We start from the raw sequence: 23035 nt of genomic DNA, 5'->3' as shown, positions 1-23035 counted from the left end.
AAACAAATGTTGGGTTGATCAGGAAATTGAAATTAGTTTCACCTCTGATTGCACACCATAAAAACCCGGAATGCAAATGATTCGGTCATCAACTCAAACGGTCCTTCAGATCTGGCTGTTGTAGAGCTCTAAGACTGCCTTTTAGTCACTGCAGACAAATCTAGATGACATAAGACACATCTAGGTGACATCAGATCTCCTTAAATGACATCAGACCAATACATAGTATCAAACATCCCTACATGACGTCATACCTCCCTACATGACGTCATACCTCCCTACTTGGTATCAGACCTCCCTAGATGACATCAGACCTCTACATGACATCAGACAGGTATTGATGCAAGGGAGCATTGTCACAACTGGACGGACAGCCATTGAAAAGGTGTCATCCTGTAAATACCCAGGTACATGGTCGGATGACAAGCTGTCCTTCACTGTTCTCATGGATAATCCTGTGAGGAAGCTTGGAACTGAAATTGAGTTTCGATTTTCGCCATAAGGCTCACTGGCCATTCCAAGCTGTAAATAGTGACCTTGGATCAGTTGTTAGGACAAAGATGTCCCAAGACATGGGCAGGTAGGTGTGTAGATTACTGATGGATTGCTTACACAGCAACAAAGTACTAGATAACCGATATTAATTTACAGATGGCTCTAAACAGACCTCAAAATGTCAGCTTTCAAAAGAAAAATCATTTTATCAGGACAACGTGACAGATCATGCGATGCTCATGGCAGCCTCCCCCCCTCATTCCAAATCTGGCCCATGTATTTTGTTAGCCCATCCTCAAGGACACACCCATGTCCACTGACAATCAACCACACACCTGGTGTTTAACTGTCATCCTTCATGACATTGTACTTAATGCTTCTCTCGATTTTGATTTACATAGCGTGGTGGTTACTGTAGTTATTCAACTGTCATTGTTTTCTAAAGAAACGAACCAGCCATGGCGTGGTTGGAGTCATTGTTTTCATTCTAGGTACAGTATAGCTATTAGCTAACCATCTACAGTTAGTCTCTTTCTGTAGTGCAAAGACCATGTAATACCTTTTGTTGGTTTGGATGTCAGCTAATATAAGGGAACTAGTTTTGCCTTGGAGTTTTGACTCATTGGTTTGACAATGCAGAAGTAAACAGACACCACATCTCTACAGTTTAATCACATGCAACAACACTTACTGTTTAAATACCATTGTGGTTTAAGACACAGTCTGTCACATAGAAAACCACCGATCGAATCCAACCAGGAACAACATTCATCCCTTCTAATTGTGGGCCGGCGGAACAAGGCTTGCCTGGTTCCTCTACTTCTCCACTACCTCTCATCTACTCATCAACCTCTCCTTCCTATCCTCTACTACTCCTTTCCTCTACTCTGCTGCTCCTCTTCCTCACCTCTACCTCTTTACTCCTCTGCTCTACTTATTCCTCTACCTCTCCTCTACTCATCTGCTCCTCTACCTCTCCTCTACTCATCTGCTACTCAGCTCATCTACCCCTGTACCTCTCCTCTACTCATCTACTCCTCTACCTCTCCTCTACTCATCTCCTCCTCTACCTTTCCTCTACTCATCTCCTCCTCTACCTTTCCTCTACTCATCTGCTCCTCTACCTCTCCTCTACTCATCTGCTCCTCTACCTCTCCTCTACTCATCTGCTACTCAGCTCATCTACTCCTCTACCTTTCCTCTACTCATCTGCTCCTCTACCTCTCCTCTACTCATTTGCTCCTCTACCTCTCCTCTACTCATCTCCTCCTCTACCTTTCCTCTACTCATCTGCTCCTCTACCTCTCCTCTACTCATTTGCTCCTCTACCTCTCCTCTACTCATCTGCTCCTCTACCTTTCCTCTACTCATATTCTCCTTTACCTCTCCTCTACTCATCTACTCCTCTACCTCTCCTCTACTCATCTCCTCCTCTACCTCTCCTCTACTCATTTGCTCCTCTACCTCTCCTCTACTCATCTCCTCCTCTACCTTTCCTCTACTCATCTGCTCCTCTACCTCTCCTCTACTCATTTGCTCCTCTACCTCTCCTCTACTCATCTGCTCCTCTACCTCTCCTCTACTCATATTCTCCTTTACCTCTCCTCTACTCATCTACTCCTCTACCTCTCCTCTACTCATCTACTCCTCTACCTCTCCTCAGCTCATCTACTCCTCTACCTCTCCTCAGCTCATCTACCTCTCCTCTACTCATCTCCTCCTCTACCTCTCATCTCCTCTACTCATCTCCTCCTCTACCTCTCCTCTACTCATCTGCTCCTCTACCTCTCCTCTACTCATCTCCTCCTCTACCTCTCCTCTACTCATCTGCTCCTCTACCTCTCCTCTACTCATCTCCTCCTCTACCTCTCCTCTACTCATCTGCTCCTCTACCTCTCCTCTACTCATTTGCTCCTCTACCTCTCCTCTACTCATCTCCTCCTCTACCTTTCCTCTACTCATCTGCTCCTCTACCTCTCCTCTACTCATTTGCTCCTCTACCTCTCCTCTACTCATCTGCTCCTCTATCTCTCCTCTACTCATCTACTCCTCTACCTCTCCTCTACTCATCTACTCCTCTACCTCTCCTCAGCTCATCTACTCCTCTACCTCTCCTCAGCTCATCTACTCCTCTACCTCTCCTCTACTCATCTCCTCCTCTACCTCTCATCTCCTCTACTCATCTCCTCCTCTACCTCTCCTCAGCTCATCTCCTCCTCTACCTCTCCTCTACTCATCTCCTCCTCTACCTCTCCTCTACTCATCTGCTCCTCTACCTCTCCTCTACTCATCTCCTCCTCTACCTCTCCTCAGCTCATCTGCTCCTCTACCTCTCCTCTACTCATCTCCTCCTCTACCTCTCCTCTACTCATCTGCTCCTCTACCTCTCCTCTACTCATCTCCTCCTCTACCTCTCCTCAGCTCATCTGCTCCTCTACCTCTCCTCTACTCATCTCCTCCTCTACCTCTCCTCCTCACAGTACTTCAGGCATCACCCTGCCTCACACCTACTACATGGTTGACACTGAAGATGAGCGGCCCTTCGTCTGCTCCCTCTCCCAAGATGGAGGTAACTTGAAGTGCGCCAACATCCCTGCCCGTCGGCAAGGAAACAACACCTGCTGCCTGAACAAGGACAACGTGACACAACTGAGCGGGTTGTCAAATGGGTCCGGACTTTGCGTCAACTGGAACCAGTACTACACGCGCTGTCTCACCGGGGACAAGAACCCACACAAAGACGCCATCAGCTTTGATAACATCGCCAGGGCTTGGATTGTCATCTTCCAGGTAGGGTTCTGATGGGTCAGACTGGGTCTCTGTTCTTTCTCTCACCACATCTTCCTCCCTCTGTTTCTCTCTCTCTCCATCACCCTCTCTCGTTCTCTCTCTCGTATTCCTGTACCTATGTAGCATATATTCTGTAATCAATATGGCACAAAGGGGGCTGTGATATATGGTCGATATACCATGGCTAAGAGTTGGTCTTAGAGGGCCTGTAAACCATCATTAGCTGTGGGACATCGGCCACTTAAACCAGAGCCGGAAGAGCACCGTCCAATCAGCATTCAGGATTATGTGTTGTACTGTCTCACGTGGAGCCGTGCTGGTCCTCTACCAGGGGCCTGTCGAATGCCAACTGGCAATGACACATCTCATTACCTGAATTCATGTCACCAGGCACGTTGGCGCCGAGACGGAACAAAACCCTGCCCTCCGTGTTCCTCCGTGACTGTGACGTTTCCAACCCTGATTTTATTAGATTACCCGTCTGCATGCTGGGCTGGAACAAAAGCCTGCCCCGCTCAAAGTCCTCCAGGATTGTGAGTGAGGTGCCTGACTAGCCTTCACGTGCGTGACCAGCCTTCAGGTGCACATGCTGAAACAGCAGCCATCCCAAAAACAGGGAGCGCACTGGGAGCTCCACTCAAAAGACTTTAAGACGTGCTACACTGGTTTTTGCGCGACTGGAGACCTGAGGTGATGGGTGATATAAACCCTGGAACTGACTGTGGGTATCTGGTCATCAGATTAGGGTGCCGAGATCTCCTCTGTCCGACGCTGTGTGGGGAGAGGGATCAGGTAGTGGATTTCGTAGGTCAGCTGGAGTTTGAAATAAACTTGAATGCGGCGTTAGGAGACTGTTAAACAATACGTGGATCTCATGGGGTCACGTTCTCCAGTGTCATTGGGACTGATGTAGATCTGACATTGTGAATCAGTGGACAAATGTAGGTGTTTGGGGGATATGTCTCTCTTTCCATTTTCCATCTCTTTACCAATTTCTCTTTCCCTCTCTCTTTCTATGTCTCTCTTGTGCTTTTTTTCTCTCACTTTCACACACACACACACACACACACACACACCCACACACACACACAGACAGACACACTTGTTTAACCATATGGCGCAGTCACAGACATATTTGGGACAACATGTCATTGGTCAAGGCTCATATGTTTTCGGGCTAGTTTGTAATGAAATATTCTATTTATTACCACTTCAGAAATAATATCATACCAGATTGCATTTTGCAAACCCTCTTACCCCAGGATAAATGCTGTTCCCTTTAGCTAGGAAATTCCAAAGCGACAATGTTTTTAATACATTCTCGTATTGGCTCCTTTTTCAGTCCGGTCAAGAACTGCTCTCTTTGGGCTGTCAATCCGTCGCTGCGTGTTGGACTTTTAAGCAAGGCTTATGGATTATGTAGTCATTGTTTGTCCTGGAAAAACCATAACTGAACGTTTTATTTTATAAAAAGTCAGATTTTGTCAAATGTGTGTTTTCCATGCACCCACACAGTCACACACAGAATAAGAAAGATGAATTTGAGGAAAGGTTTTCTTGGAGACAATGTGAATGTGAAAACCCATATTCTTTGACTTAAAATTGTGTATTGTGTGTGTATTGTGTGTGTGTGTATTGTGTGTGTGTGTGTGTGTTCTCTCTGCAGGTGATAACTCTGGAGGGTTGGGTGGAGATCATGTACTACGTGATGAATGCTCACTGCTTTTATAACTTCATCTACTTTATACTGCTCATCATTGTAAGTACACACGGTTCTCCCCAAGACTGTGTCCTGGGTCATGTGTTTGACAGTATGTGCCCCATGCCATCAAACCAAATTGCTTTCTAGCTTCACGGTTACCTGGGGAATAATATGAATTTGTACGCGCTGATTTGGGATACGTAAACAACACATGACACATCCCGCTTGAAATTAAAGGTCTCAAATATGTGCTTGCTATTTGCCAAAGTCACGGAATGAATCAGTTGTGACGTTAGTTACTCTTGCAGTGTTTGAATCCCTTCATTGAAGGAATATTATTTGGGGATTTATAAAAAAGTACTCCTTTGTCTGTGTGTGTGTGTGTGTGTCTGTGTGTGTGTATGTGTGTGTGCATGCATCTAACTTACTGAAAATTATCTCCAGGACAGTGTGACACACTTCATCGACACAGTAGCCAAAGGCTTGATCATTTCCTTATTTTCTGAATTCATACTTAAGTATAACTCTTCCTGTCTCGCTCTCTCGAACTGGGACTGCACACAAAAATGCCCCCCTTTCACAATAGCTCTTTACAGTAAAGCCTGTGCCCCCCACTATTACACCTAAATGGCGGGGTTAGACAATTCAGAGATTACTGACAGCAGGACCATGTGGGGGGGCCGAGATGTAGAGAGAGGCTGAGAGAGACTGACAGAGAGAAGGAGAGGGTTAGATGGAGAAACATAGACCCAGGGAGTTAGATTAAATAGGCATTCAGCAGGAAGACATTTAAAGGAAGAAATTAAAGAGAGAGATGTGTGTGTGTGTGTGTGTGTGTGTGTGTGTGAGAGAGAGAGAGTGAAAGAGGAAGATACCACAAGATGCTGCTCGTTGCCAATAACATTTGATTTGGGAGAGAGGGACAGAATAAAAGAGAGAAGCACCCAATCAGTGAAAGAGACAATCAATGGTTGAAGCCATCTGAAAGGCTATCAATTAGCTGCGTTTAAACGATGAAAGCATTTGGATGGGTTCACTGCCAATAACAGCTGCGGTGTGAAGTGAAAGCACAAAAAGTGTCACAGGCAATTCGTACTTATGCACGCGAGTAATGGATATTCTTCATGCACACACATCCGTACCCAAGGCTTATCGGGCTATGGATTTGAATTACGCATACATTCAGTAGGTACATACATGCTAATATATGCCTGGTATTCAAGCACCATTTGCTTACACATATGTTTTGTTTCTATCCTTGTGGGGACCAGAAAATGATATTCCCTATACTAACCCATGAACTAAACGTGACTTCAGCTTAAGGCTAACCTTAACCTAAATGATGTAACAGTTAATCTGTTAATCCAAAACCTAAAATTGACCCCAATTCTAACACTATTTCAAGTCATATTTTCTTTAGCGGGGACCAGTCAAATAAATGTTTTACCTTTTACTATCTTTATGGGGATTTCAGGTCCCCACCTAGGCCTGGATCACACACACACACGCACACACACACACACAAACCTCAACACTCACTTCTGTCAATACCTTCTGTATAAATATTTAATAATCTCTCTCTCTCTGTGATCATTGTGGTAACCCTCTACTTTCCTAAGTCCTCAGCTCAGAGAATTGCCATGAAAACTAAATATTGATTCCACAGCCTCACAACCTCTGGTTCAGATCAATAGCAGCCACTGAGTGAACAGAGACAAAGGAGTTAGAGACAGACAGGGAGAAAGAGAAAGAGAGAAAGGAGTGAGACAAAGACAGAGAGAGTGACAGAAGGAAAAAGAGAGATGGCAAGAAAGAGTAAGAGAGAAGGAGAAACAGAGACACCATGAATGGGGGAGGGACAGAGATACAGTAAACGGAGGAGCCGAGAGGAGAGACAGAGAAAGGGAGAAAAGAAGAAAGACAAGGAGAGAGACAGGAGGACTGGGAAAGAGACTGGGAAAGAGACTGGGAAAGAGACTGGGATAGAGACTGGGAAAGAGACTGGGAAAGAGACTGGGATAGAGACTGGGAAAGAGACTGGGAAAGAGACTGGGAAAGAGACTGGGATAGAGACTGGGAAAGAGACTGGGAAAGAGACTGGGAAAGAGACTGGGAAAGAGACTGGGAAAGAGACTGGGAAAGAGACTGGGAAAGAGATTGGGATAGAGACTGGGAAAGAGACTGGGAAAGAGACTGGGAAAAAGACTGGGAAAGAGAAGGAATAGGCGATGTGAGCTTGGGCGCTACAATGTACGGTCCGAAGAGCTAAACCACTCATGACAGGTGAAACAAAAGGGAGACAATCTGTTGTCATCTCCTGGGTACAGTACAGATTCAGACCAGGATGTCCTCCTGGTCTCATCCAATCCCATTCTCTTTAAGTCCACAGACAATGTTAGTAAATTACACATGTATTGGCAGGATATTTCAACTCTGTGTGGTGTGAATATCTGAGGACTGAAAACGTTTGTCTGATTTGAACCTCAGCCCCTTAGGCATATGGGTCATACATGTGCTGCATTCAAACTGAAAAATATGTGGGGGGTTTTAGGAGGGGGGTGGTGTGTCATTATGATTACACCAGCATAAATTAACACTAGTGATGGTTAATGAGGATTTTCTGAAATGGAGGTCACTAATGTTAAACATTACAGTCAACAGCCTTGATAAAGAATGTACTTTCCTAGTGACCCTGGATTTAGACACAACACACTCCCAAGAACAAACAATGAACACATGAACAGGCCACATCGACGGTCAGATTTCGAAAGCCGTGCAGTGCAAAAAGCTGTTTATCCATCCACAATGAATAAAAGATGATTTGCTAAATAAATAAGAAAGATTAGCTTTTAATCTTAGAAAGCCCGAAAGAAACACCACAGAGGAATTCTCAGGACTGTCATGAGAGACGGAGAGACGGAGAGGATATGGAGTGATAGAACCAAGGGGATAGATGGGGAAGGAGAAGAAAGGAGAAAGAGAGGATATGAAGAGAAACGCAACAGAAAGAGGACAGCGATAGAGGGGGGAGAGTGTTAAGACCTTGAACGATTTGACAAAAACTTACTCGTAGCAGTCATTGCTTCTCATTCGGAGTGTACACATCCTGGCCCGAGGCAAAACACAATTTCATCTCCTGGCTTCTGCGGACGCAGAGTGGGCAAAAACACAGGCCGTTTCTTTTTCTCAGATCTAGAAAAACATGTTGAGGTCTGCTTCACCGTGGCCAACGTTATAGTGTACACCTGGCTTGAGGCTTTGGGCTGTAGTCGCCCCTCTTTAACATGCTTATCCCACCTATCTAAAACACAGGTCCACTTATTCCAGGTCTTTAAAACACACGCCCGTCGTTTCTCTGTGGTAGAATTCAAACATGACGTGACTCTTTCTGGTGCCCTTTTTTAGAGGTCTCCGTGCGTCCTCAGCCACTACTGCCGTTAACTCTGAGTGTTCTCCTGGTGGTCCCGTAGTTAACTCCATGTGTACTCCTGGTGTTCCCGTCCTTAACTCCGTGGGTTCTCCTGGTGTTCCCGTCGTTAACTCTGTGTGTTCTCCTGGTGTTCCTGTCATTATCTCTGTGTTCTCCTGGTGTTCCCGTCGTTAACTCCGTGTTCTCCTGGTGTTCCCGTCGTTAACTCCGTGTTCTCCTGGTGTTCCCGTCGTTAACTCGGTGTGTTCTCCTGGCGTTCCCGTCGTTAACTCGGTGTGTTCTCCTGGCGTTCCCGTCGTTAACTCTGCGTGTTCTCCTGGCGTTCCCGTCGTTGACCAAGCGTGTTCTGGTGGCTAACCTCGTGCCAACCCCTCGTCGCCCAACAGATTGGCTCCTTCTTCATGATCAACCTGTGCCTGGTGGTGGTGGCCTCCCAGTTCAGTGAGACCAAGCAGCGAGAGCACCAGCTGATGGAGGAGCAGAGGGCCCAAGCAAACTCCTGCTCCACCCTGGATGGCCTGACCGAGCCCTCGGCCAGCTGCTACGAGTCTGTTTTCCAACTGGTCCTCCACGTCCTCCGCAAAGCCTGCAGGTACGCAAGCGTGGCGTGGCGCAGAGGCCAAAACACCATAACGCGGCTTTGCTGTGGTATCATTATGGATTCTGAATGTAACGCACATCTCATAACATCTTAAACAGGATCTCCAAGGCCCTTTTTAACCGCCTGTTGGGGAGGACCAAGGAGGTGCCAGGACCGGTGAGAAGAGGGGAGAGGGCTAACATGAATGGAGGCGGAAAAGGAGAAGGAGGAGAGAGGAGAGGGCCACACCCGCAGGGTAAGTGGGGGAGGAAGGGGGGAGAGAGAGGGAGGGAGGGAGGTTAGAGGTTAGGACAATAAATGGATTAATGAACGGATTAATTTCACCGTCTCATTTTCTGCCAGGATGTCATTGTTTGTACTGTCTATTAATCTATATGATGTCATGTCCTGTTTATTGCCTTGTCTGGAACACCATGAGGAGTCGTGGCTGGTTTTGTCAGAATCCAAAAGAGATGCAAATGCAATCCTAAATTAGACCGTTTTCTTGGAGAGAATTAAAGAGAGTTACAGAGAGAGAGAATCATTTTCAAATGTAAAATAAGCTGAGATGAGAAATGCATAGATTCTTTCCTTAACTACTATTTGATCATTAAAATGTCCCCAGCGGTCCCCTGTCCTCACCACTCCAAGCCAGGCCACGCCCCCTCTGGCGACCCCTTGACCCTCCCTGTCTCCCACAACACCAGTGGCTGCCCTGGTTGCGTCGGGGCTCTGTCAGGCAGCGACGGGGCGGGACCCGAGGGCGGCCTCGCGGTGGAGGTGGCTACTCACGAGGCAGGAGGAGAGGACAGCCAACACGGTGCCGGGATGGACGACGGGAATGACGATGCCGCAGCTAAGGACTCTGGGGGATGTAGGCGAGGCTGTGGAAAGTTGTGGCACGAGATGAGGTCCAAGCTGTGTGGGATCGCGAATAGCAAGTACTTCAATAGGGGAATTCTGATCGCCATCCTCATCAACAGCATCAGTATGGGAATTGAACATCACAATCAGGTCTGTTCACGGTCTCTGTCTTTGTTTCTGCTGGGGTCTGTTATGTCTTAGTCTCTATCAGTCTGTCAGTGTCTCTGGTTCTACTGGGGTCTATTCTGTCTTAATCTCTATCAGTCTGTCAGTGTCTCTGGTTCTACTGGGGTCTATTCTGCCTTAGTCTCTATCAGTCTGTCAGTGTCTCTGGTTCTACTGGGGTCTATTCTGTCTTAATCTCTTAGTCTGTCAGTGTCTCTGGTTCTACTGGGGTCTATTCTGTCTTAGTCTCTATCAGTATGTCAGTGTCTCTGGTTCTACTGGGGTCTATTCTGTCTTAGTCTCTATCAGTATGTCAGTGTCTCTGGTTCTACTGGGGTCTATTCTGTCTTTGTCTCTATCAGTCTGTCAGTGTCTCTGGTTCTACTGGGGTCTATTCTGTCTTTGTCTCTATCAGTCTGTCAGTGTCTCTGGTTCTACTGGGGTCTATTCTGTCTTTGTCTCTATCAGTCTGTCAGTGTCTCTGGTTCTACTGGGGTCTATTCTGTCTTTGTCTCTATCAGTCTGTCAGTGTTATTACAGTGTTGTTATTGACAGAGGCATCGTTGTTGCACTCAACCACTTCCTGAAGCTTCCTCCTAGCCTGTGCTAAAGTCATTCATACTGTTGACACAACGTAAATGCATTCGACCCACAGCAATCATGTTGTTGGGTTCTGACAGGAGCGTTTATACTTTGTAAACTGCAGAACACTTAGGAAACCCCCAACTGATCCAAAGATGAGGGGGCCCATAAGGCTGGAGCCAGCAACACGGTTCTAATTAACGCCAACTGGACTTCAGCTGAGTAGCCCACTAACGCAACATCTTAAATGATGGATTAGGTTAGGAAAGGAAAGACTATTAATGACTTTTTATAGTAAAACAAAGTAATCAATGTGTGCTTGGAGAACTGGATCTTGCAGCAATGCTTTCTGGAAAATGATGCTGGTGTTACCAAATCCCTTTTGGGTCAACCTAAAAAAATATGTTAAATGAAACTGAAATATTGATGCTTTACACTGCAGGCGACTTGACTTGATCCAAATAAAACATATTTGGTTCTACAACTAGACTAATCATTTTAAACTGAATGGAATAAAAGAGAACAAATTGGATGAACAACAGCTGGTAATACTTTTTTTCAGTGTTCTGGGGTCTATTCTGTCTTAGTCTCTATCAGTCTGTCAGTGTCTCTGGTTCTACTGGGGTCTATTCTGTCTTAGTCTCTATCAGTATGTCAGTGTCTCTGGTTCTACTGGGGTCTATTCTGTCTTAGTCTCTATCAGTATGTCAGTGTCTCTGGTTCTATTGGGGTCTATTCTGTCTTAGTCTCTATCAGTATGTCAGTGTCTCTGGTTCCATTGGGGTCTATTCTGTCTTAGTCTCTATCAGTATGTCAGTGTCTCTGGTTCTACTGGGGTCTATTCTGTCTTAGTCTCTATCAGTATGTCAGTGTCTCTGGTTCTATTGGGGTCTATTCTGTCTTAGTCTCTATCAGTATGTCAGTGTCTCTGGTTCCATTGGGGTCTATTCTGTCTTAGTCTCTATCAGTATGTCAGTGTCTCTGGTTCTATTGGGGTCTATTCTGTCTTAGTCTCTATCAGTCTGTCAGTGTCTCTGATTTAATCTGTGTTTATTCTCTCTTGGTCTCCAGCAGTCGGTTAATGTCTCTGTTTCAAATAGTCGGTCTTAACAATGTCTGACTCCAGCACTTTCTCTTCTCCTTCTGCACATAGTCAGGCCAAAAATCTTTCACACTTGTCACAAAAACGTCTGTACACATATTAGATACACTGACCTGGCACCTTAAAATGGTCCTGTACCCTTAACATTAACCCTAAACACACTCTCTCTAACTCCTTATCCCTTTTCTCCAATTAAATCCTGTGACACTGTAGACGGAGTTGAAATATGAGCTATAGTCCATATATAAACACATCCCTTAATCTGTCTCTCCCCCTCCAACTCCGTCATCCACCCGCTCCCTCCCTCCCTCCCCCACAGCATCAGAGAACGGCCTCTTGTGTCAGAGAGTTCTAAAAGTAGAAAGATGGAGGGAGCGAACAAACAAAGGACAGACAGAGAACAGGAGGGCTAGGGCGTCAGGATACATGAGAACGAGAACGACAGAGAGAAAGAGGATGAAGGGAATGTGTTGTGGAAGAGAGCGAGAGACACGGGTATTGACCTCAAGATAGAAGGGGGGGGGGGTGAGAGAGAGAGAGAGGGCAAGTAGAAAACAAGGGAGAGGAGGTGGTGTGAGGAACGGAAGAGGGCTCGGGAGACATGGTACATTGGGAGTAGGTTGAGGACTGGGAGACACACACACTCTCAGATAAATGTCTCACCTCCCAAAGCCAGAGCAGAGGCTTCATAAGCATCGTAAGAGTTGCGTTTGGAATATTAATGAGATTGCCGTTTTTGTCTGAGGGATGTACTGGATGTGTCTGTTTTGTTGGGAACGGAAAAAGGGAGACAACATTATTTCCTGAACTTGCACGTTTACCTATAAGTCATTAATATTAGTTAATTAATAATAGTTTTATAATTTGATACGTATTTTTTGTTACTCTACTATTGGTAGTGGTATTCCTAGTTCTGTACCTTTTGTGTTTGTACTTGGTCTGTTTGTTTGTTTGTTGTTATAGCGCTCTGGCCTTGTCAACACCTGTTTACAATAAATCTCCTTGCCATTAAAGAGCCTTGAAATTTAATTGAAGCGTATCCCGAGACTAAGAGTGGATCCGGCCTGGATCCAAGTGGGGGCAAAGCCCGGCATTGCCCCACCCGGATAGAATCTGTGACCCCCTCCCCCCCCAGTTTTGTGTCACCATAAACACTGCAAAGGGTATATAAATGAGATATGCACCCCCACCCCCCCCGATAAAAAATGCCATCTCGTCATTTCATCCTGGAGCCGGGCCTGGAGAGAGACAGAATGTATTAGAGGGGCGATGAAGAGTGTGAGGTGGAAGGAGATGTAGCGGAGAGAGAGACTTTGGTGTGACATGCCCTTAGTGGGTGGTGGATGCTGAGTGGTGGGTCACATGGCGACTGAACAGCATGGTGACTGGACGAAGACGCAGAGAGAGGAAGAAAGTAGGAAATGGGAGGCTTGTTATGTGTGTGTGTGTGTGTGTGTGTGTGTGCGCTTCAGTGTGACTCTATACTGTATTACAATAATATGTCTTTCTCTCTGCCTCTCTCTCTGCCTCTCTCTCTGCCTCTCTCTCTCCCTCTCCCTCTCTCTGCCTCTCCCTCTCTCTCCCTCTCTCTCTCCCTCTCTCTGCCTCTCCCTCTCTCTCCCCCTCTCTCTCTGCCTCTCCCTCTCTCTCCCCCTCTCTCTCTCCCTCTCTCTCTACCACTCTCTCCCTCTTTCAGCCAGATGAACTGACCAACATCCTAGAAATCTGTAACATAGTTTTCACCAGCATGTTTGCGTTGGAGATGATTCTGAAGATAACGGCATTCGGGTGCCTGATGTACCTGAAGTTCCCGTACAACGTGCTTGACGGCATCATCGTCATCATCAGGTAGCCCAGCAGGCCCGGCCCGAATAACACGGGAACCGCTGCCATCGCGCTCGGTCCAATGATGCTGTTTCCAGTGAATCGACGGCCAAACACATCCAAATGTACACGCGTTCTAAACGGATGTGTTCCTGTCTCCTTTCCCCCTCTCCTCATCCGCCCCTCCTCTCTTTCCTCCCGCCGCGCTCCTCCGCGCTCCGCCCGCCACCCCCCGTCCATCTCCAGTGTGTGGGAGATCGTGGTCCAGCGCGACGGGGGCCTGTCCGTGTTGCGGACCTTCCGGCTGCTGCGTGTGGCCAAGCTGATCCGCTTCATGCCGGCCCTGAGGAGACAGCTGGTGGTGCTGATGAAGACTGTGGACAGCGTGGCCACCTTCTGTATGCTGCTGATGCTCTTCATCTTCACATTCAGGTGCACGCGCGCGCGCACACATTCACAAACACACCTAGGCAAGGCCTGACTCGATATAATGGCTGACACAAGACGTGTTTGAGTGTCCTTCCTGCTCCCTGGTCTAATGGTGTCCTGTGTGTGTGTGTGTGATTGTGCGTGTTTGTGTGTGTGTGTGTGTGTTGTGTTACAGTATCCTGGGGATGCATATATTTGGCTGTAAGTTCACCCAGAGGACCGAGACAGGAGACACAGTCACAGACCGGAAGAACTTTGACTCTCTACTCTGGGCCATCGTCACTGTGTTTCAGGTTATTATAGTTATCTGTGTGTGTGTGTGTGTTCTGTGTGTGTGTGTGTGTTCTGTGTGTGTGTGTGTGTTCTGTGTGTGTGTGTTCTGTGTGTGTGTGTGTGTTGGTATGAGTGCCATCACTCCATAGCAGATGTGTCCTGCCCCTTCCCTCTCCCTGTTCCCTTCTGTACTCCCTCCTCTTCTCACCTCTCTTTGTCTTTCCCTTGCTCTTCCCCCGGTGCCCCCCGCCCTCCTCCCATTCTAGATCCTGACCCAGGAGGACTGGAACGTGGTTCTGTATAACGGCATGGCTGCCACGACCCCCGCGGTCGCGCTCTACTTCGTGGCTCTCATGACTTTCGGTAACTACGTCCTCTTCAACCTGCTGGTGGCCATCTTGGTGGAGGGCTATCAGGCTGAGGTAAGGTTCTGGGCCGCGGCGTTCGGTTAGGCTCTGGGGTTCTGCCACTTCCATAGGGTTCCAATATTAACCAGGGCGGTTCGAATCCTGAATGCCGCTGTGCTGTGAGACCGTTTGCGGGTATGACATCACATCACTTCTTACTGCTCTATTTGGGCTGATAACCGGTTTCTAACGGCAGTATAGCATCTCTGGGGTTTATGATATGTTGTGCCATGGTCCCTCTTAGCCATGATATATTGGCCATATCACACAGCCAGTCATGCCTTATTGATTAAATATACTGCAAGGTTCTGTTAGGGAGAGGGATTTTAGGATGTAGGGGATGTAGGTTTGTGTATTGCTTTACTGGTTCTATAGGGTTCTACCGCATATGTTACTATAGGAAAATATATTTTATCCAATCACATGGCATAGATGTTCCTCCTCTCTATCCTGACCTTCGTCCTTTTCTTACCTTCATCTTTCTCGCTCCTTCTCCCCCCTCACCCCCCTCTCCCCCATCTCCTTCAGGGAGATGCAAATCGCTCCTTCTCGGATGAAGACAGCTCCCACTCTAATGTTGACGGGAGTGAGAAGCTTGATGATTGTCTGAAGTTGTCTGGTAAGGAGTCATAACGTTGTGCTTGCAGACAGACGACACAGGACACGCAGCACGTTCCTGAGGCTCACATCTTCCAGGGATGTGGCTTCAACGACTAATCTGCATTTGTGGGAAGAAAACATTGACAGCTGTGTTTATCACAAACTCCCGCAAGTTGCCATTAGAGGTAGATTTCCTCAGAGTTCCTCTGGCGACGCCGCTTTCAAAGCCCGGACCCCAAACAGGGATCTGATTTGAAAACTGATTCGAAAGAAGGGGTTTTCACATTGATTAGGGTTCGTCCTGAGTCACGCTCACTCCTCCCTCTCTTCCACGCGACACACACTCGCATGCATTCCCGACCCACCCGCGCAAACACACACCCACCCGCGCAAACACACACCCACGCAAACACACACACCGCGGCCCTAATGCAGTCACCGTCTTCCCAGGTGACGAACCTTAGCTGAACCATGGCTGGGTTCCTGCCCTGCTCAGTCTGTGCGACAGAGAGGAGACAGTTCTACGTGTTCTAACTGACGAATAAAGCACTGCCAGTTATGCATAAATCATAGCTTTAACCCCGTGTCGGTCCAGCGAGATCGGCCGGGACACTCTTCGATCCGCTAAACTCCCCGGAGAAAACAAAATGGTGTCGCTCCGTAGTTGGAGTCTGTCCTGACATTCCTGTGAGGATCGACATGGAGTTGAGAGGACCACCAGATGTCCACGCCAGGTGGTGCACGGTGTTAAATTCTTTGATGCAAACGCTTCTCTTTCCAACCCAAATCAAACGACCATTAAAATGAGGGCAAAAGAAAGATCGAAACAGTGAAGAAAAGTATTTGTATGCAAAAACGCAGTGCGTTTGTAGTCACCTTCGGGCCCTCTCCGAAGGCCTTGACCTTTTACTGCTTATCCGACAATCAGTTACCTCAATCAGTAATAAACCCATTGTCCCCGCCAGAACCCAGCTGCTTTCCGGTTCTGCTTGGGGTCCTACTCTACGTTACTGGGGTTTGAGGTGATGTGAGCCCAAACTCCTAACACATAACTTACATATACAGTATATAATGCTTTGTCTTCTTTGGCCGGTTAGAGGAGAAGACCGCTCCCGACCACCTGGAGTTGACCCAGCTGACCCCTATGATAACCCCCAGTGGGTCGTTTTCCCTGGGGTCACGCAAGAGCAGCATGATGAGTCTGGGCCAGGAGCAGAGGAGATCCTTTTCTCTGGTGAGATGTTCTTCAGCTATGGTGGACTGTTAGTGTGGAACACAACCTTAGTGACCAAATGTCATCACACTACCGCCAAAATGGACTTGTCACATGGAACATTCCAGATGTTAAACATCGAAATCCTCTTGATGGCGGGCATAGCAGGCACCATTTAGAACAGTCAGTTTGTAGTTATCTCATTTTATACGTTTATACTCGTTTCAACTACTTAATGTACAAATTGCTAATGGTAACGATGATACATTTGTTTCATGATAACCAAATCTCCTCAACACAATTTAGAACAACTGGATTTAAATAATACGCTCAAATCTACATCCTTTGTGTTAGAAATCAGCCGTTTCGTATAGTGGTTGAAATAATTATCGAATATCCGGTTGTCAAGGGAGAGAGTAATTCAATTATTTATTGCAGCATTTGATAGTCTATTAGCTCTTGATGTTACAGGCTCAATCTCTTCTCTTCTTATTGTAATGTTGGTTACAAGGTGATATATACCTTGAAGGGTGTGTCTACCTAGCAAAGATCAGGTTTCCAAGACGGTAACCCCCATGCCAAATGGTCAATGTGAACCTTCCTGGGGTTAGTAGAGCGCAACCTACAGAGAGATAATCTAAACATAGAAGTTTCTGTTCTCATTATCTAGGAACATTCACCTACAATGAAACGTACATTCACATTGTATTAGTTAATGCTCAGATTCCACATTTGTTTTTGTCTTTTCATAAGATTTCAGTATTCATAGCCAGCGTAAATACCATGTCCCTAACAAAATCCTGATCAGATTCTACAATAATACTCCTTCTGGCCAGTTATATGTGTACCAACTTCCTAGGAATCTCTCAGATATGATACACACCTAAGATCCCCCAGGGCGAGAAGCACGTTTAGGGTGAACATAAGGCACAGAAAGTGTTCAGATGCATGTACTTGAAATGTTTTATTCAATATATTCCAATATTCCAATGCCAGTTTGTCAGGTTTCCTGGTTTATACTTCAAATACCAGTTTATCATGTTTTCTGGTTTATACTTCCAATACCAGTTTGTTATGTTTCCTGGTTTATACATCAAATACCAGTTTGTCATGTTTCTTGGTTTTGTCTTGATTATAGCGCCACGGCCGCAGTTCCGTGTACCACAATTGGGGGCGCCCTCCACTTCAGGGTGCTTGGAGTCGCAGGTTAGTAGCTAGCTGCAGCATACAATACTGTTTTAATATGAACAGGATGGGTCGAACCCTATATGATGATTGGCTGACGGCCATGGTATATCAGAGCATACTGCATTCCAGCGGTTATCAACTCCGGTCCTCGAGTGCCCCCAACAGTACAGAATTACTTTTATGCACGTAGTAATTCATTTGTTACTCAACAAGATATATCTGTTAATACCATTAATTGTTCACTTACACTTATTGACTTGTATTTCTGGCCACTGGTTTTAAAAGTGGTGCTATACAACCAATGGGGTGCTATGTTACTAATGTGCCGATATGTGCCCCATGTCATCAAAACCACTTTCAAACCTGGAGTTTTATCGTTAAGTGAGCTACGATTTTGATTCCACATGAACAACTCACCACGCATCCCACCCCGACATGGGTGCCTAACATGTTCTGTATGTTTGTAATTCACCCCGGACTGCATCTTTAAATAATCCTGATTGTCTTAAGTGTTCACCTCCCTCAGGTCCAGCTGGAACAGTGTGGGTCATCCCTCCCAGCGTCTGGGCCGTGTGGACGGGGCGGTACTGGGAGGAAGCCTCCGCGCCCGGAGACCCCGCCCCCACTCCCCTTACCTTGATGAGTGCGAGTCCCTCTTAACCCGTCGTGGAAAAGCCTCCCTTCTCCTCTCCCCGGACTACCTCTCCCGCCGTGCTCTCTCCCTGGAGCTCCCCGACACTCTCCAGGTCCCCGGGGGAGATCCGGCTAGCCCCGAGCCCAGGAAGAGGAGCGTTTCCGGTGGGGGGAGCGGCGGTGTGGGAGCAAAGCGTCATGACTGTAACGGGAAGATGCCCGTTCCTGTTTCCCAGGAGGCCCTGTCCCTGGCAGAGGTCTTCCCCCAGCTCAACATCGCCAAGGACAGACCAGACCTCGATGAAGATGTATGTCAATCACTGCAGAATCTGACTGTGACGGCCTGGATGTAATGTAGTTACTGTGACAGTGTGGATGTAATGTAGTTACTGTGACAGTGTGGATGTAATCTAGTTACTGTGACAGTGTGGATGTAATGAAGTTACTGTGACAGTGTGGATGTAATGTAGTTACTGTGACAGTGTGAATGTAATGTAGATACTGTGACAGTATGGATCTAATGTAGTTACTGTGACAGTGTGGATGTAATGTAGCTACTGTGACAGTGTGGATGTAATGAAGTTACTGTGACAGTGTGGATGTAATGTAGTTACTGTGACAGTGTGAATGTAATGTAGATACTGTGACAGTGTGGATGTAATGTAGTTACTGTGACAGTGTGGATGTAATGTAGTTACTGTGACTGCCTGGATGTAATGTAATTACTGTGACAGTCTGGATGTAATGTAGTTACTTTGATACTCTGGATGTAATGTAGTTACAGTGACGGCCTGGATGTAATGTAGTTACTGTGACAGTGTGGATGTAATGAAGTTACTGTGACAGTGTGGATGTAATGTAGTTACTGTGACAGTGTAGATGTAATCTAGTTACTGTGACAGTCTGGATGTAATGTAGTTACAGTGACAGTGTGATTGTAATGTAGTTACAGTGACAGTGTGATTCTAATGTAGTTACAGTGACAGTGTGATTGTAATGTAGTTACAGTGACGGTCTGGATGTAATGTAGTTACTGTGACAGTGTGGATGTAATGAAGTTACTGTGACAGTGTGGATGTAATGTAGTTACTGTGACAATGTGGATATAATGTAGTTACTGTGACAGTGTAGATGTAATCTAGTTACTGTGACAGTCTGGATGTAATGTAGATACTGTGACAGTGTGGATGTAATGTAGTTACAGTGACAGTGTGGATGTAATGTAGTTACAGTGACAGTGTGGATGTAATGTAGTTACAGTGACAGTGTGAATGTAATGTTGATACTGTGACAGTGTGGATGTAATGTAGTTACTGTGACAGTGTGAATGTAATGTAGATACTGTGACAGTGTGGATGTAATGTAGTTACTGTGACAGTATGGATGTAATGAAGATACTGTGACTGTGTGAATGTACTGTAGATACTGTGACAGTGTGAATGTAATGTAGATACTGTGACAGTCTGGATGTAATGTAGTTACAGTGAATGCCTGGATGTAATGTAGTTACTGTGACAGTGTGGATGTAATGTAGTTACAGTGACAGTCTGGGTCTGATTTACTAGTAATTAGGTAATTAAAAGTGTGGATTTAATTGATTGAATAGATCAGCAACACAGATATAAAGGAACACTGCACCCAAGTTTCAGGGCCCCAAAGATAAACCTTACCAAAGAGCTCCAATACCAAACGCTGGACAGGGCAGACATGTAATTGCAGATAAGAATAGATTCTACACAGGCTGTGTGTGTCAGGGTCAGTGGGTCCTCTTTCAAAACAAGACTCACTACGCTGGTGTGGCATCAGTAATTTCCAGTGGTTAGGTTATAATGACTGTTGCTTCCCTCCTTTCCTCCTCTCCTTTCCTCCTCTCCTTTCCTCCTCTTTCTAGACTGTGTGTTTCCGTATCCGTACGGTGTTGGAGGTTTACCGGCCTGCCTGCTGTGAGAGGAGGAAGGACTGGAGTATCTACCTCTTCTCACCACGGAATGAGTAAGTGGTCCCCTGTACGCCAACACCAAACGTAGACAAAGCACACACACCTCGACACACACACACACACACCTAGACACAGACACACATACCCCAACCACTGACAACCATCAATAAAGGTTAGTCAGCTCTGAATCATTGAAGGCAAACGAGGTTGCCAGATCTGGGGAAATCAGTGGATTAGTGTATCGATCCCTGGTCTTCATCTAGATAATGCACACACACACATTACCACTAAATCCCAATGATATGGGAAACTTTCTGTATTATGATAGATTTACCTCAGCTATCGTCGCAAATATATAGATACTATGTTCCAACTTGTCTTTTTCTGTGGCGCAGCCCTCCCTTTACATGGTGACAGGTGCCATCCTCCCATCGAGACAATCCCGAGACAAAAGTAAAATCTTCTGATTCACCCTTTCTCCGTCTCCTTTTCAGGTTCAGACTGTTGTGCCAGTCAATCATTACCCACAAGCTTTTTGACTACGTCATATTAGTCTTCATCTTTCTCAACTGCATCACCGTGGCGGTGGAGAGACCTAATATAGTGCAAGACAGCTGGGTAAGGCCGGGCAACACTCCTAAACACATTGACATGCAAGCAGGCATGCCAACCATATGAAGACACAAATAAACACAAGAAGACTATTGTAGACAGAGAGCATTTGAGACGCCATCTTTTGGGACTTAATGACAACTTTTGCAAAGCTTGTCTGCCGACGTGTTACGCTAGGCGTTTGGAGCAGCTTCTGCTGCGCACAGCTGATTGAATAGAGCATCATGGGGATGTTGAGATGTTGTCCGACAACAGTTGTTCCAAATATCGGAACAGCATGTCAAAATCAGTTTGTTAAATTAAACAAACTAATCAAGCTGTTTCTGTCAAATTATATAGATTTAGCTTGGTAGTCTAGCTTAGTAACCACTATATTGGCTAAAGCTAGCTAGTTTGGGAGGGTTTGTTTACTACTTTCAGTTGCATGGAAAATCTGCTAGGCACAAGACATTGTTCGCAAGGAAGTATTTCAATTTTGACCATATTTATTATCAAGAGCAGTCAGATCAGCAATCTTAACGTGACTTGTTGTATTTGAGTGATCACAGTGGATCCCCTATTGTAATAACTCCATGGATGCACAAGGATTCGTCGGTTCCAAAGATGGCGGACACAATAAAATCAAAAGCAATCTTGGCGCAGGTGGTCCCCCTGAACACACACAGAATAATCATAACTTCTGTGTGGCATTGTGAAGAGATTTCAGCCAAACAGTTGGCCAGGTTACATTTAGATGGATGCGTTTGGTGGAACAGTTTTAGACAAATGACAGTTTCGGAGAGACACTAAAATAAACTGCCTCTCACATTGTCATTCCCTCGGCCCCTCCCTCTCTACCCTTGTCTTCTTATTGCCCCCCCCCCTTCCTTTTCTTTGTTGTTCTGTGTTTCCCTTTCTCTGTCTCCCTTCTTTTATCCTTGCAGGAACGACTTGTCCTCAGCATCTCCAATTATGCCTTCACAGCCATTTTTGTAGCCGAGATGACTATCAAGGTGAAGTTCCATCCGCTCCTCTCTTTTTCCTCGATAATCCTCTCTTCTTCGATCCTCTTCTCTGCTCATCTCACGTTCGCCGCCCGTGCTTCTCCTTTTCGGTTGAAAACATGTTGACTCTCCCGTCCAGCATTGTATTTCCGCTGCTTCATTTCGCCTAATCGATTCCGCCTCTTTCACAATCCAGAGATAATTGGCCTGAATTAAACGATCCTTCTCTTTCTCCAAGAAATTCTGATGACTGTCTAGATTTTCCAAAGTTGATACCTAGCAAATGCGTCTTTGACTTCATTTGCTGTGAAATGGCTATTAACAGCAGAGTGCTTCGTAGGGATTTCTCAGTTTTCATTTATTCCTCTTTTGATATGAGGTGAGCAATGATGTTTTATAAAAAATGGCCTGTGGCAACATATTGGTAGTTGAAGGCATCAACAAAAACATGTTCACCAGTAATAGGTCCAAATAAGAGTCCAACACTGTCGTCATCTGTTGTGGCAGATAGATGGAGGCACTGTTTTCAGGGCTTTTACAGGCCCAGCATGGTGGAGAGGTCAAAGCCTGGGGCGATACCCAAGGCTGTACACCTGAGTAGCTGGTGTTTTCGCACCTTCTCAGCAAATATCTTCTCCATGTGCAAGTTAAATAGAGTTCATTGAGTAAGGTGTCATTTTTAACTAGTTTGTTGTGTGGTTGTCTTATGCAAATCTTCTGTCCCTCGTCTTCTCCTCCCTCCCTTAGCTCTCTCCCTTGCTCCCTCGCTCCCTCCCTTAGCTCCCTTCCTTAGCTCCCTCCCTTGCTCCCTCCCTCCCTCCCTCGCTCCCTCCCCCCATGTCCTTCCTTCCAGTTGGCCTCAGGATCTATCCCTCTCTCTTTCCTCTCTCCGTCTCTCCATCCAACGGGTGTTTAACTTCTCTCCCTCCCCTCTCCATCCCCATTCTTCTCTTCCTTCTATTCCTTCCTCCTTCTCCTCAACCCACCCGCTCCATCCAGGTGGTCTCTCAGGGTCTGTACCTGGGTGAGACGGCCTATCTGAGGAGCAGCTGGAATATTCTGGATGGTTTCCTGGTCTTCATCTCATTGATTGACATCATGGTATCCATGGTAGCCGAGGCTAAGATCCTGGGGGTGCTGAGGGTGCTCAGACTGCTCAGGACACTACGCCCCCTCAGGTAGGGAGGGATTACTGCAGGTTGGAAGTTAATAAACCCCTTTTGG

The 23035-nt window shown here is 46.3% G+C and overlaps 1 protein-coding gene across 1 annotated transcript in view; it reads left to right on the top strand.

The window, feature by feature from the left end:
- The window catches only part of LOC105030898 (voltage-dependent T-type calcium channel subunit alpha-1I), a 94127-nt gene that overhangs the window by 32155 nt on the left and 38937 nt on the right, over positions 1–23035 (top strand). Inside the window, exons 5-21 of the mRNA XM_034294483.1 lie at positions 2976–3285; positions 4952–5044; positions 8804–9009; positions 9117–9253; positions 9623–10011; positions 13407–13558; positions 13781–13966; positions 14139–14256; positions 14503–14658; positions 15172–15262; positions 16341–16477; positions 17595–17662; positions 18171–18585; positions 20169–20269; positions 20711–20834; positions 21752–21820; positions 22811–22989. Of these exons, the coding sequence (XP_034150374.1) occupies positions 2976–3285; positions 4952–5044; positions 8804–9009; positions 9117–9253; positions 9623–10011; positions 13407–13558; positions 13781–13966; positions 14139–14256; positions 14503–14658; positions 15172–15262; positions 16341–16477; positions 17595–17662; positions 18171–18585; positions 20169–20269; positions 20711–20834; positions 21752–21820; positions 22811–22989 (2931 nt within the window). The remainder of the gene's footprint in view (positions 1–2975; positions 3286–4951; positions 5045–8803; positions 9010–9116; positions 9254–9622; positions 10012–13406; positions 13559–13780; positions 13967–14138; positions 14257–14502; positions 14659–15171; positions 15263–16340; positions 16478–17594; positions 17663–18170; positions 18586–20168; positions 20270–20710; positions 20835–21751; positions 21821–22810; positions 22990–23035) is intronic.

This window comes from Esox lucius, chromosome 9, assembly GCF_011004845.1.
Source record: "Esox lucius isolate fEsoLuc1 chromosome 9, fEsoLuc1.pri, whole genome shotgun sequence".
Taxonomy (NCBI): Eukaryota; Metazoa; Chordata; class Actinopteri; order Esociformes; family Esocidae; genus Esox; species Esox lucius.
This window is presented reverse-complemented; position numbering and strand designations above follow the sequence as displayed.